The sequence below is a fragment of the Pterocles gutturalis genome, unplaced genomic scaffold (assembly GCF_000699245.1).
Source record: "Pterocles gutturalis isolate BGI_N339 unplaced genomic scaffold, ASM69924v1 scaffold36629, whole genome shotgun sequence".
In the NCBI taxonomy this organism is placed as follows: Eukaryota; Metazoa; Chordata; class Aves; order Pterocliformes; family Pteroclidae; genus Pterocles; species Pterocles gutturalis.
In genome coordinates, this window is record NW_010137039.1 from 13339 (window position 1) to 33430 (window position 20092).

At 39.1% G+C, this 20092-nt stretch overlaps 1 protein-coding gene across 1 annotated transcript; it reads left to right on the forward strand.

The window, feature by feature from the left end:
• Nucleotides 1–458: 458 nt before the first annotated feature.
• On the forward strand, nt 459–19879 carry RSU1 (Ras suppressor protein 1; the record flags this gene model as incomplete). Its single annotated transcript, XM_010082514.1, has 5 exons — nt 459–579; nt 4123–4241; nt 5741–5823; nt 6091–6205; nt 19746–19879. Coding segments are annotated over 5 exons (572 nt in total), but the record flags the coding sequence as incomplete, so codon positions are not given.
• Between the last annotated feature and the right edge of the window lie 213 nt (nt 19880–20092).

Genomic DNA, 20092 nt, shown 5'->3' on the forward strand with positions numbered 1-20092 from the left:
GTTAAAGGCTTTTAATAAAACTGTTGTATTGATGTTGACTACTCGAGTCATTCATTTTTTCAACTCAAATAATGAAATCATCCAAGTCTTTTAGGCTCTGCTCTTTTGAGACCTGTGTGTGCTACACTAACTCAGAGGATGGCCTGCTTCTCTTTGTTAGTCTCAGAGCATTTTTTGTCCTTGTCCCTCTCTTCAACGGTCTCTATGTTAATCAAAATATTTTACAGTACTGGTAATAATTTCTGAAGAGTATAAAGTGACTGCTCTCAGCAATGAGAACAGACTACAAATAGGAGGCTTTTTTGATTTGCTGGTATTGCAATAGCTGCTAGCTGCTAGGTGCTGTTTCTGCCGTCAGCCACTGTACAAACAGTGCAGAAGACATATGCTCGTAGAGCATCTGTAGTCTAGGTGGCTTGCTCTAATTGCAGTCTCTCACTGTATAAACTTTCCCACAGCTGTGCCAGCAAACATCGCAGACCTGAGAAACATAGAAGTGCTCAACTTTTTCAACAACCAGATTGAAGAGCTTCCTACACAGATTAGCAGCCTTCAGAAGCTCAAACACCTGAATCTTGGGTGCGTATCTTAATGCAACAATTTGCTGTACTGTCAAACATTGTCGCAACTGAACCTGGAACTTTTTTTTTTGCTATTAAAGTTTCTTTTTGAAAGTGTTTGTGAAGAGAATTTGGCAGTTATGGCTTCAGAGTAAAATTGATTGAGCACTTTGGTATACTGATAACCATTTAAGGGTAACAGCGACTCACATTCATCTAATACTGAAGTCAGACTTAAAAATTACAGAATTTTACTTCCCTAGCAACTATCTTAATTCTGTGGTTGCTGCACAAGAACCAGGCTCTATTTTCTGTTCTGCTTTTGGCGGGGAGGGAACCAAATGCGAAGTTTTCAATGTTAATTTCGGACTTTAATTCCAAAGTCCCAAATTTGGCAATGAAGAAATTGCAATTTCTATTAAACCCATAGAAGAAACAGCAAATCATTAAATGTAGTGTACATTTAATTCAAATTCAATTGACTGAATTTAAGCCAGAGGCATTAAATATGTTCAGATACTATATTCTAGTGAAGTTGGTGATACTTTAGAATAACTACAGTTGCAGAAGGCTGTCTTGATTTATTGAGAAAATAAATGTGAAGCACAGAACCTTCTTTAACTGGGCATATTAAAGTGTAACTACTGAGGAATGCACTGGTGTAGGGGTGAGCTTGGGCTTTATAGGCTTCTCATAGAAAGAATGTTGGTATTTTAGAAATTCCAACTTCTGAACACCTTAAACTGAGGATTTTTTAACTATTTTAAATACCAAATTATTTTGACTAGGCTCTCTGTATCCTTTAGATACTTCAGATACTTCTGTAAAGTGCTGATAATTGAATTGCATCTTGAACTGTTGGAATGCCAATAAATGTTTCTGTGATGATCTGTCTTCTCTGGTCTTTGTTTGGTCACTTTAGATCTCTAGCATGCCTTAATGTCTGTTCAAACCTGCAGTTGCCTTTCAGAGCAAATATTAATTCATGATCAGCATTATGGTTATATCCATATTTTTGGAATGGCATATAGAAGTGTTGCCGTGTATGAAGGGAGGAAGAAGTTGGACTTTTTCAGTGGATTAAAGGAGTGACAAGTGTTAGTGTAGTTCAAGTACCAATCTTCATTAATGGAAAAAATGTAATGCAAAAGCACACTTTGGGTTAAGACCAGTAGACATTCAGGTCTGAAACCACAGCTGCCACCTTCATGTCTCATGTGGCCCAAGATCTTTGAAGAGCATTTAACCTACTTCTTAATCCCTGCTGTACCCATAATCTTCCAGGCACAGGTTTTACAGCCAAGCCTTAGCTTTGCAAAAGGGGCTCTGCTTCAGAGGTCCCTGGTCAGTGAGGAGGAAACTGTTCTGCCCCAGTAGTTTGCTTGGGGTGGTGGGGCAGACTAGAAACCCTCTTGCAATCTACAGTGCGTGTGTACACACAGGGCATCCAAGCAGCGCTCTGGGGGAGAGGGGAAGCTTGCATAAGAGCATAGATTATTTTGGGGAGGATTTTGATGCAGAAGGGTCAAGTGGCAGGGTGGAAAGAGGGAAGGTGTACTGCTGCACTGAAAGCTTAAAAAAATCTGTAAGGCAGGTGTGGCACAGTTTCTGTGGCACAAGCTCGATGTTTGAATTTAGGCAGGGCTGGATAATGTTGGGTGGGGAGTTTCAGCTGGTTCTTTCTCCGTGCCAAAGAACAGATACCATTCTGCCTGAGGGAAGGCTATCAGGGCCACTTATTCTTTTTACTAGTGAAAAAGGAGCTGGTTTCTTTAGTCCTATTTGATATAAAGAACAATTTTTAAAACAGTGGCGAATCTGCAGTAGCAGTAGTGAGGAATGCCTTTCTCGTTTTTTGATAGCTACTACAACAGCAGTAATAGTAGGTGCATGTCCCTGGTAGGACTTCTTATGGGGGATGATGAGGAAAAAGATTTCATCTAGAGTTTAGCTACAGAGAGCTGATCTCTACAGTTTCTTGTTCTGGTGGGGATGGCTTATGGAAAAGTGGGAGAGGAAAGGTGAGGTCAGTATCTGTGAGCATAAAAGACACAAGAAGTCCATGTGACATGTCTTTGCTCCCATGGATGTGAAGTCATCATGCTTAGTCTGGAGATGCAGCTGCTTGTGTTTAATTCAACATCCAAAGAACTTTTAGAAGGTGGGCTTACTAACCGCTCTACAGATGTATTTCATAGTATTTGTCACATAGTGTAGCACAGTGTTTGACAGACATTGCATGGCGGGGAGGGAAGGCCCTAGAGATTACAGCCAAAAGTCTTTATTATTTTTTTGGGTACTCAATTTTGTCAATACTTTGACTTGAATTTTCATAGTTTTTACTGTTGTGTCAAGCTTCATGCGTTCACATGACCTCTCCTCTTGACTTCAGTTGTGGCTCTTGCTATTTATCACTTCTGCATCAGGAGAGTCAAATTCAGAATATATTTAGGAGTAACGTGAAAGGTCATGATCATTTCCAGTCATCACATTCAAATAAAATCCAGTTTTTCAGAATAACTAACTGTACATGCTCTTCTTGAAGATGCATATCTTCTCTGTTCTACTTTCAAACCCAGGTGATAACAGAAGCAAGATCCATATGTGCAAACTTTGGTGTACAGGCAACAGGAACGGTATAAATAAAAAGCTGGTTCTTTTCTGTTCATATGATAAGCAGACAGAACTCTAGCTTGTACACAAACAGTAAGGTTCTACATATATGGTCTCCAGCTCCTTGCCTTTCTTTGTTGTTGCAGCATCTCTGGTGACTATCTGGATCACCTTGTTCATGCCCTTTGAGGTCAGAGAAAAGTTACTGTTTTCTGTAGCTTGCCTGCTCCAGGTTATCGGAGAAACCTTTTCCTTCTGTTATCTTTCCCCATGTTCTTCTGGCTGCTGCCAGTGGGAACTGCTATCCTAAACTCTCCAAGGCTGGGTGATTGAGCTATATTTAGACTGAGCTTCATCAATCAGAGGACTGACATTTTATTTACTTTGTGCTCCATGTGCATGAGTAATTATCTAGTGACACAAATTTGCTGTTCTGAAGAAGGGGTTTGAGCAGCAATAATCAATGGACATAAAGACCATGCAGTTGACGTATTCCTCTTTGTATTTGGTGCCATAGTGAAGAACTATGTGGTATGGGGGAATGGCAGATGGTCCAGATGATGTGCAAAAGGGTAATTCATAGTTTGGCTAGAAGATAGGTCATCTTCCAAGGACCAGTTTTCTCCATGGCACACCATTTAATCTGAGTATAGCGCTGTGGGACCTCTCTCCCTTGTGCTTTGAGTTTCAGGTGTGGCTATTGGTTGAAATAACAGATGCGATACCTTGCAAGTGCGTAAGTTTTGGGTATATTTATGGGAGTGAGAGATAAAGGTCTGCATTGCAGAAGGCTTGCTCAGTATCTTGTAGCATCAAGCTCTTTTCAAAACAAAAGGGTAGTTTGATTTAGATTACATTTTTTAGAAATTAATTTCTTGTTGCCTGTGTTATTACTATTGGATGAAGTGAATACTGATGTCATGTTCTGTTTTTTCCTCTTCACCTACAGCATGAACAGGTTAAACACCTTGCCAAGAGGATTTGGCTCTTTACCAGCTCTGGAGGTTCTTGATTTGACTTACAACAACTTAAATGAAAATTCTCTACCAGGAAACTTCTTCTATCTGAGTAAGAAACTTTTCTAAAAACTCTACAAATCTTCATGATATGGTGCTTTGCTTTCTGCAGTTGAAATTTGTTTGATGCAGACCAAACTCCAACAGAATTTTTTCTGATATTTATGTTTTTCTTTGACAATCCCTTGAATATTTCTACATAGCTCAGCAATATTTATTATTGATATACAGTCACCTGACCCCATTGGACACAAGAAGACTTGGTTAGTAATGGTATATTAGTTTTCTTCTGAGTAATATTTCCTTGGGTCCTATACTCAGTTAAACTTTGTAGAAGCTTGCAAGCCTCAGGGGAAAGTAAACTGTTTTGGAAGGCAGCTGTTGTGTGTAGATTCTGGAAACTGATGGTTCGTTACTGAAATAGTTTTAACAGCATGTGGATGTTGAGGTGACCAGTACATTAAAAAATAGGTGTAGGTTACAAACCTTGGCTCAGGAATGGTGGAGCTAAGCTGACCTTTGCCCATGTTAAAAATAAATGCTCAGAGAGTTAAAATAAAGGTATTATAATGCATATGTGCAAAAGGGCTGCTTTATGGTTGCCTAAGCAACCTGAATTCTGTCACTTTTTGGATTCCAGTAATTCTACTACCTTACTGATCTTTTCAGTGTACTATGCTGAAGTGGCTTCAGGATCGGTGCATTTAGCAGCAAAAGTGACAGGCGAGGGGAGAGGAAGGAGTGCCGCTATATGAGAGATTTTTGTGACTGTAACCTGGCAGAGGGGAATTTTTAAGTCAGCATTATTAAAAATGGTCACATGTAATGAAATGAAAAGAGGAGGAGGAGGAGTAAACTGCATAAGACAAATGGGATCTCTGGTGGGGAGGAGAGGTTTTGCTGACCTGATCACCTTCCTTCCTGCTGCACCCAACAGTTGTGAGTCTCTGTTTTAATTTTTTTTTCAAACTGTCATGTATGTTTTTTTCAATAATAGCAAGCTACATGGTTGTGCTGGGTCATCGCTCTTTCTGTGAATGTCGTAGAGACTAAGGATGGAAATTACAGATTACACAATTTGAGTCTTTTGTGTTGCTTTCTTTTAAGGTCTCTTTCCCAGTGTTACGCTGTGCTTTCTATAGAGCTTAACGTAGATGTGTATTTGTCAAAAAAACCTCAGGTGATTTTCTAAAATGTTCATTTAGTATGTAAATTCAGGTAATAAATAAGAATTTGGGGTAATAAACAGTAATGAGTGTATAAACAGCTGAGCGTTGAGACTATATGCCAGAACGTACGAGAATCTACTACTATAGCAATTGTTAATTGTGCCAGTCCTTTTGAATATAGATGTTTTCCTGAACTCACCAACAATACAATAAGCCAGTAAATCTAACTTTGACCTGCCTGTTGTTATTGTGAGCCCTGGGTATGTCAAAGGCTTTTCACCAAGTCGGGGTTATTAATCAAACCTGACTCCATTTTATTGATTAGACCTCAAATGGTTGGGTTATATGCCACCCTGTTTATATATTGCTATTTAATTTGCAGCCACCCTGCGTGCACTCTATCTAAGTGACAACGATTTTGAAATCCTGCCGCCAGATATTGGGAAGCTCACAAAGTTGCAGATAGTAAGTAATTTATCTAAATTCTTGGAAAATCAATTCACTTTTGCAATGCTTGTAGGAATAGAATCTAGTCAATTTGAGGAGTAGTAGGGTATGTTTGCAGGAATAGACGACTACACCTGCAATTATTTCTTGTTTACCAGCAGACACTGGTAAATAAATTGGAAGAATTGAATGTTTAGAAGGGTGGGGGCAGAGGGAGTAGAGTTCTGTTTTAGGCTGCTTTATGGTAACCAAAAATTGTTCTGACTACTTTATATTCACTCTTAGCTGAGTCTTAGAGACAATGACCTGATATCACTGCCTAAAGAAATTGGTGAGCTCACTCAGCTTAAGGAACTTCATATCCAGGGAAATCGTCTTACTGTGCTGCCCCCAGAACTAGGTAAGATTATGAAGGATCGTTTATTTATTTAAATAATGATGCACAGTGTTTCCTCTGAAACAAAGCCAGTTGTTAAATTCGAGGAAATTATTATACTTAAGTCATCATTGCTGGTAATATTTGCTTTACCCTGAGAAACACTCACTTTTTCACCCCTACTGGATACGCACAAGGGACTACAAGATGATGTGTGTTTGGTTTTACTAGTTTACATATTATGTTTCCCTTATGTATTAGTATACCTGACTGTCAATTTGTATGTAGCGTCTTGCTTTATATAATGTTTCATGAATATTGGGTCTGCAAAGCTATTGTCTCTGGCTGGGTTTTGAGAACACAATTTAGATGAGCCAAAATTATACCATGCAAAAATGACAGCTGTAAAAGTGGCTTTTTTTGTGACTGTTGCTGTAAAAATTGAAATTTGATCAACTAGAGTAAAATATAGCTAAATTAGAGAATTTTTTTGTTTTTCTGTTTCAGTAGCCTGCCTTTGTTAGTGAGTTGACAGCTCTTTCACTTAAAGCAGTGGAACTGGTTGATGTACTTTGAATTTGTGATTTTGGCCATTTAAATATGATTACAAGTGGCTTCTTTCAACCTATAAGGTAGAGTTTTTCTTTGAAACTAAAGTATTGATTTTGCAGAATTTGTATTGCAGCATTCCATTGTATGTGAGGGGCATTAACTTCAATAGCAGTCGTGCCTGTTTGCCTCAAGATAGAATTTGGTTTCAGATCTTTTATGACAATCTTCAAAAATATTTTTGTTGGGAATAATGTAGCTGTATCAATTACCTGTTGTTGAAACGCTTGTTACACAGGGTTTATTCCTTGTTTCTTGTTATTGTGGATTGTTAGGAATGCTTCTTTGTTTCTGTGAGTACCTTCCAAATAGTAGTTCCCAAAACTCAGAAAGGTAGTGACTGAAGTTAGCATGATAAAGCAAAATTATTTGTTGTCATAAGAACTTGCTTTGACACATTAGAGAATGTGGCAGCTGTGTGCATAAATGTGTCAGTCTGCAATGTAAGCTTTTTATTTTATACAGGAAAGGGAAGGATCTGCTATTTTTCTACAAGGCAGGGGAAGATGTTTGTTTTGACTCTTTGTTTACCTGCCATGGTTTTTTTTTGCTTTTATCAATCTAGTGGACTGTATGATGCTGAGTATTCTTTTTTTTTTTTTTTTTTTTTTTCCCTCACCACTGGTAGATGAAAGTTGCTCTCGTTTCCTTAATTTCAGATGTTTATTCCTTGATGCAGGTATACTTACTTTAGCTTTTTGTGGAAGTCATATTTATTTATAAAGCCTCTTTCAACAGTAATAACATTTCAGAAGCAAGTAGTACCGGTAAATGTACTTTTCTTTAGCTTCCTAAATTATAGCCTTGTTTTTTTCCAGAAAGTGGAAGTTAAATGCTTCCCTGAGTCTAACCACCTTCTGTGGCTAATTAAATGTTCTAAACATGCTGCTGCTGTACAAGCATAACAGCAAATTCACTTTAAATGGTTTTACCATCATTGTCCAAACCGAATGGAATAATTTGAAACAAGATTCTTGGTGTTTGTTTTGCACTGACCTGCAAAACTCAAGGTGACCAAGAGAAGCATTTCTCCTTTTAGTTAACATTTGTTTGTGCTATAGAACAGTATCACAATCTGGTAGAAAAAGGACTTGTAATTTTGTCACACCTGATCAGGATGAGGTGCATGGTAACACCTTAAGTGCTTGTCACCTTGGTTCCTTATTATGCAACTGCTGTTCCATAAATTATGTTTTCCTCTTCATGTATTAATTTACAAAAGTTTCATTTTATGGTCTTACCTGAGATCCTCATTCATAATTGGTTGGCCTAGTTTCTATTGCAGTTTATGCCATGTGTAGTGCTAGAACTCTATTAAATATTTAAAATGGCTTAGATTTTGGGGTATATTTCCAGAGAATATTACATTGAAGTCTAGATTTGTAACTTGTGCAAGTTGCAAGCGTATTTACTGTGCAAAGCAATGTTCTTGCTTGTTTATTAAACATATAGGAAAATGTTTAGGGAATGGATTTTGGTAAATGGAGCACCAAACTGGGCTTTGGAGGGCTTCTTTGAGACTGGGTAGGAGCAGGCCCCAGGCAAGCATGAATCTACTGAATGATTAGAAAAAAATCACTTAATCTCTGCAGCCTTGTTTTCCTTTCTGCAAACTAGGGCAATTTAGAGAAGCAGGCCCCTTTGCAGACAGTTTTAAAGTCTGCCAGGGAAAGGTGGTATGCGAGTGTTACACCCTAATGAATGGACTGCTAATTCCATAGTCGCCATCTGAGATAAAAACAATTTTATCTGCTGCCTGAGTTCTCCCTCCTATATTTTTAAAATTGAATTATAATGTAAAGAGAACTATCCAAATACTTTGTGCTGTGCATGTTTGATAAATAGCTTTTCAATGAGCAGGTCCTATTTCTGTTAATTGGAAGTACTGCTGTTCCATTTAAAGTAAACAATCTTTCCTCTCTCATTATCGCTTTCATAATTAAAGGTGCTGAAGAGTTTTGACTGCCTTAGTTTGGACACTGGTGGACAGCAACGAGTCATTAGTTCATTTACTAGGGAAATGGGCATGATATAAACACCGGAATAAAACAGTATTTGAATGAGGAGAAGGGAGAAAGTACATTAAATTGGATTTAAAAGGTAGTGGAAGTAAGTGCAGAAGAAGGCATGGAGAGTGGGGTGTGAGAAGAGGCCACAGGCAAGCATCAGGATCAAAAATACTACTAAAAAAAAAAAAATCCTGCAGTCTTCTCTTAATTTCACCCAATGTGATCGAATGTGGCACACACCAGTAAGAGGACTGGGGGCAATCAGTATTATCCTCCTCTGTGCTTAGCAGAGAATACCCTGTGCTAATTTAAGAAAAATACTCTTGCTCAGGAGGAAACAAGGGGACTAGAAGAGTGCACTGGTGCTCGGATGCTTGTCTGTAAATACAGTACATGTGAATGATGAACGCAGGAAATGGTCGGGAGTAGGTGGGTGGAATTTGCAGCTTGTTTTTATCATTTGTCTCCCAAAACCATGTTCATGAGGAATGGTGGTGGGCAGTCATATATAAACTTTAGAGAGGCACCGGCATTTTTTTCCCCTAGCATTTAAAAGGTTATGTGCTGCATTGTGAGACAAATAAATCATGATTCACTGCAACAACAGAGTTGCAGTCAGTTATATAAATTGCCAAGGAAGCACTAAATCTGTCATTTTGTGTATTCTGACCATTTAACAATTGAAACTGTGTTTGGAAAGAAAGCCGAGTAGAAACAAGAACCATATAAAGTGGCACATGCAATTAGTAAGATCAATGATGGTGTTTTAAGTTCATTGTATGGTCATCTGGGTGGACCCGTATGTTCCACAGGAAAGACTTCCTTAGTGGAGTCAGGAATCTAAGAGTAGTATAAGACGCAGAATATTCACAAAGTTCTAGCTAAATACAAATAGCCACCCAGAGAATGTAACCAGCTTATCTGTAGGTTTGTGTTTTTGATGTGAAAACAAATGTCATGTTTTTAAAATGCAGATTCTGATGTTGACATTACCCTGCCACCAGCACACGTGCGAGCACACGTTCAGGGAGTTCGCTCATGTTTATGGATATGAGAAGAACAATGATTTCTAAGGATACATTTTTAATTACCATCCTCTTTTTAAAAAACTGAATGTTGACGTCAGTGGCTTTTAAGTATACTATCAGTACTGTTCTAGTTTATCAAATAATTTCCTCAGGTAAAGGCAGACACACGATCAAAACTGTGAAGTTAGGTACATAGTTGAAGAGTGGAAAATTCAAGCTCTTTAAAAAAGAAAAAAAACTTGATGGGGTAAGTAACCATGTTCCTTTTTAAGGAGGGTGAAACATTTTGTAAATTAAATCTGTATGTCAGAATGGCTAAGTAATTCTTTAATCTTTTTTTTAGTTTTGAACAGATAAATGATCTTCTGTGGATAAAGGATTGGCTTTAAATAGAAAGTTCACAGAATCCTGCCAAAAGTCTCAATATTTCCATCACAGGAAGACATTTTAAAATTTATGCTTTTGAAATTACTCTAGAATTTGTGAATTAGTATTATATTACACAAAGTAGTTGCAGCAGTTTTTTGTTCAAGTTAATATTAATCGAAACAGCAGTTAATTTACTTGGGTAATTATAACAGGCATGTGCAAACACAGGAATCACGTTATTTCACAAAAGATACTTCTTTTCTAAATATTCTTGACGTAAATCCCAAACTTTTCTTGTTTCAGTATAAACTGTTGCTGCACCCTACCTGTGACACAACACAACTCTGCTCACACCTGCAAATACATGTCTGTGGTGCTTGTTGGAAGCCTGAACATCCTGGGGCTTTTTGGACAGCAGCTCTGAGCACTGGGACAACTAATTGATACCTTGCAATTTTAAAAAAATTACCTGTTTCTGGTTTTGGAACCGAGGCAAAGCTGGTGTAAGAAAGTAAGCGGCTTTACTAAACTTCCCAGGGGATAAACAAAATAACATGTTTTCTAGGACTACTGATGTAGCAGTTACTAGTTAAGGAATAACAGAAAACGTGCATAACAAGATAAGTCATGGGCAGATTGTGTATGTAACAAAGCCATATCTGAAAATTTGTGAATATTTTGGTTATGTTTCTCATTTTAGGCTTATTTTAAGTTAAAAAACAAAAAAGCACCACCACGAAAATGCACCACTTCTTATGTAATTGGAAAGCAGACTGATTCCACAGAGTAGTTGTTAGGAGTTAAAATGTATGGGAAGAGATGACAACTTTGCAGTTTCATTGTATGCAGAAAGATGTTTTCTATAGCCCATCATTTAGATATACACCACAGACATTCATTTCCTTACACTGCTGTAATTCTTGTCAAACTTCTCAAGATTCAGATTTGATCTTATGGTGGTTTTTAAAATATGCAAGTTCTACTGTTGCATCTGAGATGACTGCAGCGTGCATGTGTGTAGGTTTTCATAATTATTCCTAAATATTCTAAGTACCATCAGCATAATAATGATGTTCTGTCAGCTAATATTTCATCTGTGGTAGGTAAGAGTACCGTAATTAGAGATATCTGAGCAAATGTTATATTTGTTGTTAAATTTGGTTCATTTTATGTGTTTCGTAGTACTTAGAAGTGGTTTCGCTCTTCTGAGTACTTGGCAACGTGTGTTTGAATGGAAGTTTCAAAGGTGTGGGGCAAAAGCAATACAGTGAATCTGTTTTGAACTCATATTTTTAAATTAACTAGATTTTGGGCTGATAGGAACCCTTCAGAGAGAGAATGCTCTGTTGAATTCCCATGTAATTGAGAATCCCAGGGGAGTTTCTGAAGTTGGAAAAAATGTGCAATATCTTTCAAAATAAATTGGGATGCTGATCCTCTAATCTCCTAATACTTCCTGTGCCATTAAAACGTCTTTGATGTTAAACTACTTTGACAACACGTTAATTCCCTTTGTTCCAAAAACTGTCTGCCGCATAGTGCGTTTCTTGCGTTTCTTCACTGGGAACACCTAACAGGGACTGTTGGTTTGCCCCTCAAGATCCCAGTCAGAGCTGGACATGTGTTACATAGAGCAGAGGAGGAAATGGTATTTCCACCACAATGTGTCACCTTGCGAAGAAAGAAGTGGGTGGAACTTAGCAATACTTTTAGGTCCTCTAGTAGATCGTCTCTCTCTTACATTAGAAATGTGTGAGAAATTAATTTAATGGAGTCTCAAGTAATTTGAAATAATTTTAGAATGCATATAGCAAACACTTTAAAGTAATTTCTTGGATTTTTGTCAAAATCCTGTTTCTTCTGCTGTTCCCTTTGGCTACCCACGTGATGGCACCAGCCAGGCTGGTTGCCTTGGTACCTGAAGGCTGTGTGTGGTGGAGTTTGGCTGTAGAGACATTGTGATTTGTCATGTGGAGGTACAAGCCATTAGCAGAGTGTTGTCTGGGTAGGAGTGCCTTGTGTGAATAAGTTCCTGTTTTTGGGCTTTCATCTGTGAATGTTAATATTGTTTACTCTTTCAATTAATTGTCCCGCCAAGGTTGGGTTTGTTGTGTGGAGTGATGGTAGAAGTTGCCAGGGGTCTCCCCTTGTTCCCAGAGAACTAATCCCTCCTCCTCTGTCACATGAATATGGAAATATGAGTTTGCCCAGCCAGAGTAGGTCTGTATTCTGCCTGTAGTTAATACCCGAAATGTGCTTTAAAGGAGAAGTTCAGTGTTTCTTCTGTTGTCTTTCCCAGACTTCATTTTCAGTTCTGAGACACTCGGGAGTGAAAGTCTCCTCGTGCCAGAGTCCCCATTACACTTTGCTGTAATAATTCTGGATGACCTTTGCGATGATGCTGGAATTTCATATGAATATCTCAGGACTAAATTCATTTTGTTTTAAATTCTCTTCTATGGAAGGTTGAGGTGGGACAGTGCTGGAACATAAAATCCTCTTTCCGTAGAATTGTAATAGTGGTAGCTGAGGCAATACCAGTTTGCCTTTTATTACTTCACCTTTACGTCAAGGGTAGAGAATTCAAGATTTAGTCGGTCTGCTTTTGCTTTCTTTATTTCAGCTGCAGTCCTTTTGCTAACAGTTGAAGCAAATGGAGTAGCTATTCTGGGATCATGCAGAATAATCAGAGTCTTTATTTAACCTATCAAAGGGAAGAGTGAGAGGAGACTTATCTGCCAATCCTCACCAACTCCATGAGAAGAAAGCACAGGTCATCTTTCTCCCTTGTAGATGGGCAGAAGCAGGAGCAGTGATGGAGAACTAGGGCAGCTCAGTTCACTGAAATAAAGAATGCATTTTAACGGTGATGAACCATTTGAACAAGACACCATTAGCAGAGTCTCCATCTCCTGATGTTTTTCTGTTTGAAATGCCTTTGTTAAACTCTTAAATTACTGAACGGACATAGAGATCTACTGTTAAATATATTCAAGTGAACATTCAAGTTGGGGTCTAATCTCTGAACTCATTATTGGAAACTCTCATTTACATCTGAGAAGTTGCTAGAATAATGTGTGATGTTACAATATCTGCACTCCTGTTTCCCATCCCTGAAAATAATTGTACAACTGAGAATGGGCTTCAGTGTTGGGCTTTCAGATTGCTTGTTCTGTCTTCTCTTATCCTGAGGCTTCCTGCCTAATGCTCACAGGTGAGGGTGCAGGCATTCCTAGGGTTCAGGCATTCCTTTCTATGTGGTCAGAAAAGCAGTAAGAGGAAGACTTCCAGCCTGCTTCTGTCTGATGGATGCTCTGGAGTATGTTTGGTTTATTTGTGTGTACTGAATAAGACTTCTTGTTATTTGAGACTTGAACCTTTTCCCCTGTTAAGTAAAACCACCACAAATGCTATTTCGGGGTTCTCTGAAGTGGTGGTGACTCCATATGATGTTGTTAGGCTTTCTCCAGTACAAGAAGGCAGGGGCGAGAGGGCAGAAGTGTTGCTGGGATCGATCTTTTGGAGGCACTTCAGTCTAGGTTTGGATTTACTAGTTGTTTTCTTTTAGTGCATAGAAACTAACATTGAGCAAATACATATTTTCAACATATGCTATGGAGCTGTAGATTTGTTTATCATACTGAATATTTCTGTGAATATTTTTACTGGTTCCAAAAAGATTGAGTCACACTTCACTTATGTATAAGAAGTCTTTGCTCTGTGTTATCTTACTGCTCCTTTATAACTGCTGTTTAAATCTGTTCTCTTCTGTTACTAATCCTTCAAAAGTGATAGAGGTCTTTAAGGGAGAGGAGATCTTGTTTATAAAAATCATATGAGTTACCGATCCACAGCTTACATGTGCTTAAGACTGGTGTAAAAATAGTTTGCTTTTGGTAACACTTTGTGTCATAGAAATCACTATATATTTTCCTTTTTGTACATTGATTTTAAGACATCATTCACAGTTAATTGCTTTGGTATCATTTTTATGACATAATAGTCATGATATTTCTTCCACCCCCACGCTTAAACCACTCTGTCTCTCTCTCTCTCTCTGGAGACAAAGCACATGACACAAAGTAATAAAAATTATAAGCCCTGTACTGTAAAGCAAATCTAAAACAACCCATACAGACATATTTTTACATATAACCTAAGTTTAAATTTAGTGTAGTGGATTGATCCCTTACTTAGCCTTTAATAAAACAGAATTCAAGGGTACTTATATCTAAATAAAGAAATAAAATTAATTTCATTCCTCCTGTTCTTATATACGACAGTGAGAGAGTAAGACCTTTTGTGTTGTAAAGGGAAAGACGATCTAAATTGCAGTCTTAAGAGGAATCGCTGAAAGGGCTGTGTTACAGCCTGAGAACTCTCCTTGAGGTCAGTGGAGTGTAGGCTGGAAGGTGAGTCAGAGTATCAACAGAATGCAGATGTGAAACTCAACGGTATACAGGCTAAAAAATATTTCCATTGATTTTAATGAAGCTCTGCTAGGGATGAATTTAAACCTTTACAAAGAAGCGTCGATCTGGCATTTTACAGCTAGGATCATGTTTCTTATGCTGAATGCCAATGCTCACTTCTCAAATGTCAGAGTTGTTTAATTACTTTATTTCACCTTTTAATTTTTGAAAGTATTTAAAGTGTTGCCAAGGGGTTTTCAAGTGGAAAGGACAAGTCGGATTTGTGTTCATTCTGTTTTCTTTTGTTTGAATTAAGTAATGCCTATGTACCCTAGTCATACCTTATCATACCGTAAGTATACATACATTGGGTTAATATTATATGCTTGGTATATCAGACATCGCAAGAGGATGAGGGGCTTATAGTTGCATGTAGGAGGTACTTGCAGGCTAGATTCAATAAACAGGAGAAGCCTGGGAAGTCGGGAGACACCCTTGGTCAAAGTGGTAGGTAGCATTATCACTGACACTTATTTTCTGCAAACATGACTGTGGGAGGCAGCATTTTATTTGCTTTTATGAGTTCTTTTCTGACCTTTGCAGGCAGTTGAGCAACATATGAATGTTCACACAATCCACTTGTTATTTCAACAGCACTGAGGAAAAATAACAAGAAACATTAGCTAACATGTTTTAGATCAAATGCAGAATAGATTTATTGAGGGAGGTGCAGGGAAACTGTAGCTGCCTTTTGCCTTTAGTGTCATTCAGGATGGGGTGTGCCCATTGTCACGTGAAATGTCCCTTCTGTCCACCTGTGGCTGTGGGAGCTCTGAATTTAAGCAGTGATAAATGGTATTTTTAGTCCATGGATGACTATTACATGAAAAATAAAAATATACATATATAAATATAAAAATATGCGTACTTTTATTTTGTCCTTGAGTGTTCAAGGATTTCTTTTATTGTAGATCTGTTTACTGTAGCTTCCAGGTGGCACCTAACGAGATTTGGGCAGCGGTTTTCAGATCTGCACAGCTTACTAGCTGGGCAAAGGAACAATTTGTTTTTAAGGTAGGATAAACACAGAAGTTCAGTCACACTGATCCAATCAAACTTAATGGTTCAGGACCATCTTTAGATACAATGAGTGCTGAGACGGAAAAAAAAATTGCCAAGATCAGGTATTTCTAAGGCCACACAGCTGACTTCTCTTAGAAGGCTTTTGGTCATTCTGTGCAGGTCCTCCACAGCAGTGAGCTGTTAGGTCTTTATCTCTGCTCTTCTCTTTTCCAGGCTTTGTTCTCTATTCAGCATCTGCTTGCTGGTAGCAACATATGCCCACACTGCATTCTTCCTACTTGGAAATCTATGTCTGTTCAAGATAGAAAGCTTAAAAAAACTAAGAAATTAGGCTTGGAAATTAGAAGCTTCTTTAAGCATGTTAGACCTGGGTTTTGGGACATGTAGTTTTGGTTATTGATTTATTTTTAAGAATAATTGTAAAAGCACTCAAAAATCACTTGAAAAACATTTCTGTGATATAGGAAAGGGACTGTGCTGACTAGTCTTAAGGATAGCCTTCTCCTCCTCTCTTACCAAAGGCATGTGATAGTATGCATTTCAATAGAGTTGGTCTTTTTCAGTATGGCAAAACAGCAAGACCCTTAAGTCTATTAGGAAGAAATATAATTTTAGTCTACTAGTTATGCCAAATTTCAGAGATGATGGAGATATTTTTTAATAGGGTGGTGTGTGTGGAAAGAATAAACCGCCAATGACCAATGCAATCTCCACCTCTAATATATTTTGTAATTGAATCTTCAGGACTTTTTTTTTACTAGAGGCAATTTTGTATTTTGTTTACTAAAAATATCAGAGGGATTTGATGTGATCTGTGTAGCAGAACAGTATATAAATTTCCTAAAGGCCTGGGGATAGTGTTCTGCTGATGCTGCTGTTAGACAGTATGCGTAAAGGTGCATCTGCCATGGCTCTTTCACTGGCCCGTGGCTCTAGAGCTGCAGGGATGGAATAACAGCATTTTTTAGCACAGTGCTGCCATAAAAAAACCTTCTAGGCAAGGAGACTGTTGGTGGGAAGACAGGGACACATCTGTAAGTTCTCCAGTCTCATAGAACTCCAGTGAGCCTGGTACCAGAGCCATTGCTTCAGGCAGGTTTAATCATCTCTTCCACGCTGCTGAGTTCATCTTGGTGCGCTCCCGTGTGTTTGGTTACCCCAGCACGTACTCTTCCTGAGAGGTTACTGAGACTTTGGCCTTGTGCTTGGGACTCCAGGATGTCCTGCGGCCGGAGAAGAATTAGAGAAGCCCTCAATTTACACGTGGTTTAGCTGTAAGTGCAGAACAGGCACAAGGATAATGGCCCCCAGCAATAAGTGGTTATGAAGCTGTGACATGTTTTCGTCCTGTTTCAGTTTTAATTATATGGCTGCTTTGTTCTCAAGTGGATTGCATTGTGTCAGGACTGTTAGACTTTGTTTACTCCCTAGTGCTTATAAAATGGGGCAGGCTCTCTGTGGCTTCTTATCTTGCTTAATTTTCTGCGCATTTCTGCCCTCCATTTCCAGATGGAAATTTCAGTATCAAACTGGGAGGAGTTTAAGGCGTCAGGTGCCCTGTTCTTCCTCTTTTCTGTGAGACAGCCCTTCTTTACTCCCTGCAGGGGAGCACCCACTCTCTGCCTGGTCCTTGCCACAAGGACAGATGGGTTATTCCTTTTCACACTACAACACTTGATAAAATTCTTTAGTTAAAAGCCTGGGCTGTGAGGTGGCAGCTGACCTCTTGCTCCAGCTGCAGGTGGCCGGTGGGTCGGGCTGCCAGGGAAGCTGACCCCTGGGCTGATTTCAGTGAACAGGAGGGGGTAGATTTCAGTGTGGATGCTGGGCTTTCAGGTGCCCCAATTTCCTCTGTAATTAGATTAATTTTAGCCTCAGGGCCTCTGCATGCCCCTTCCCTCTGAAGGTAAAGTTTAATATCTGTACCCATCCCCAGTGTGTTCTGGGGAAAAAAAGAAGTTGGAGGAAAATAAAGTGATTACTTTGGCATGGGGACCTACAGTTCATTTTTCTTGAGCAGTCCTCTTTTTGGTGTAACATTGCTTTGGCTTTAGTAGAATAGTATTTATTACAATTAATTATGTTTAAACGGGCCACGTGGCTTTTGGAGTGGTAGTGGGCACACTGCACTGCAGGGATGGAAACATATGGCAGCGTCCCCTGGGGGGGAAAAAAATCTCTCTACGCAGCTCGGGAGGAGACGATTCAGCTGACATCCTGGCTGTTGAGATCTTGGGGATTTACAACTTATTCCTGTAAGCAACTTTGAATTTGACCCATGATGGGGCCAAGCTTGCCTCCCCAAATTTACCTGTTTTTGTTAGCTGTACACAGATTGATCGTTTTGCCTTGATGCAGTACTTGTAGAGCTGTAATTACAAGTGAGTGCTTACAGCATTGGTAGTTTTGGAGAGCAATGTATGTGGGTTTTTTGCAGGTAATAAAATGGAAAATCCAATTTGCAACTGCAAAGCAGGCCCGTGAGTGATACATGATCTTCATAGCAGCACCGGCCAGAGGGTTATGGCTAATCACAGTGCTGGCCTGCTTCCCCAGAGGCCTTGGCCTGAGAACTGAGTAGCGAGCAGCGTGAGCCCACGCCTTGAGCCAGCACAGATTTAGACACACCAGTTTCTAGCTTATTAGCTCCTCTTTGTCACAGTACTTAATCCTGCTTCCTGACCCTTGTTAGAACAGGGCTGCTGAGTCCCTTAATAAAGGAGAGGGGTGCGAGGCTCCTAACGAGGCGCGCTGAAGCGTGAGGCAGCGAAGGCGATTGCCGCCTGACTGACAGGGAGGTGAAATGCTCCCTGACTGCTGTTATTTCAAAAGAACAGGCCTCAGACAGCTGACAGATGAGCTTGCTAAGGTAATGGTAACTTGTTGATAGGCTGATATGAGATGCATGACATCTTTTCACATGGTATAATGGTCTGCTTTTACTCTAATTGTGTTAACCCTTTTTGCAAAGTGAAATGCCTCGAGGATTAGCTGTAATGTAAAACATGCACCAGAATGGCCAGCGAGCACACGGCTGGCAGCAGCTCCCGCAGCATGCATGTGTGTTCTCGTTACTTACACAAGTGCCTTTAATCTTGAAACGCTAGCACATGAGGTTGATTTCAGATTTCTCTGACAGCTTGGTTCAGTCAGTCTTCAAAACCTTGTAGGGTTTTTTCACATAGTTAAAGATTTTTTTTTTTTATTTCTTACTTTAGATTTCTGGGGGGAGGGTACGCCTCTCTTCATCATAAAATTCACAAAAATAAATGTAAAATAGTAGCACTGGTTTCTTATTTTAATTTAAAGAACACAACAAAATATTTCAATGGCTAGACTGTCCTGGAATTTGACCTGTTGTATCCATAGTCATGAGGAGTTTCGGTAGAGCACGTACTATTTGGGTTTTGTGTGGTAAACATTTACAAACAAAAACCCCAAGCAAACCCCTAATAGGTCTCTTAAGTCTTCCTGTCAACTGAACAGGTAAAACTGGCGTGTTGAAAGAATGATGCTTTTTCCTTGTTTTTCTTAGTGTAGAGAACTGTAACCACAGATCAGTGGTAGGATCTTGGTAAACATACCATGTTGGGCACTGGGAAGGCAAAAAGCCTGTTGGGCATCTCTTGTTGACATTATGTGTGGTGCAGTGATTGAGAAATGCTTTGTAATGCTAAGCTTCAGCAGAGCAAACTCCTACCATAGCGTGATTCTCCTTTCATTGCTACAAGCCATGGTGGAGAGGGTCCAGCACCAATGCACTATTCAGGCGTGCTTAAAACTAATTTCGTGAATAAATATTATATGCCAGTGGGCCAGATTCAGTCCTGCTGTGCAATATGTAGTAGCACTGAAATGAATAGTGTGGAACTGCATCCATCATGGTGGGAGCTACTATGTCCTCCTTTTCTTCTCCACTAAGACTAAAGTGATTTGCTTTTATTATGGTTGTACTCTGAAATGAATGAAAAGTTTTCTATTCACAGCAAGATTTTTTTTCAAATTTTTCATATTTGAAATATTTTCATATGATGTTGTGTTTAATCCCTTCCAGGTAATTTGGATTTGACTGGTCAAAAGCAAGTCTTCAAAGCAGAGAACAATCCTTGGGTTACCCCTATTGCTGATCAGTTCCAGCTGGGAGTATCTCATGTTTTTGAATACATTCGTTCAGAAACATATAAATAGTAAGTATTGCACGTCACTTACATACTGTAGCTGTGCTGGGTTTTTTTCCTGTAGCGTGTTTGGCGAAGTGTTATCAGCTACACCCTTCTTTCGCAGTCTATGCAGTACCTTGGTATTCAGGGCAAATACACAAACCTGTACATTTGTATTAAGGAATTTTGCTGACAAGAAGGTAAATAAATGTGATTTAAGCAAGTTAGGAAAGCACAAAGA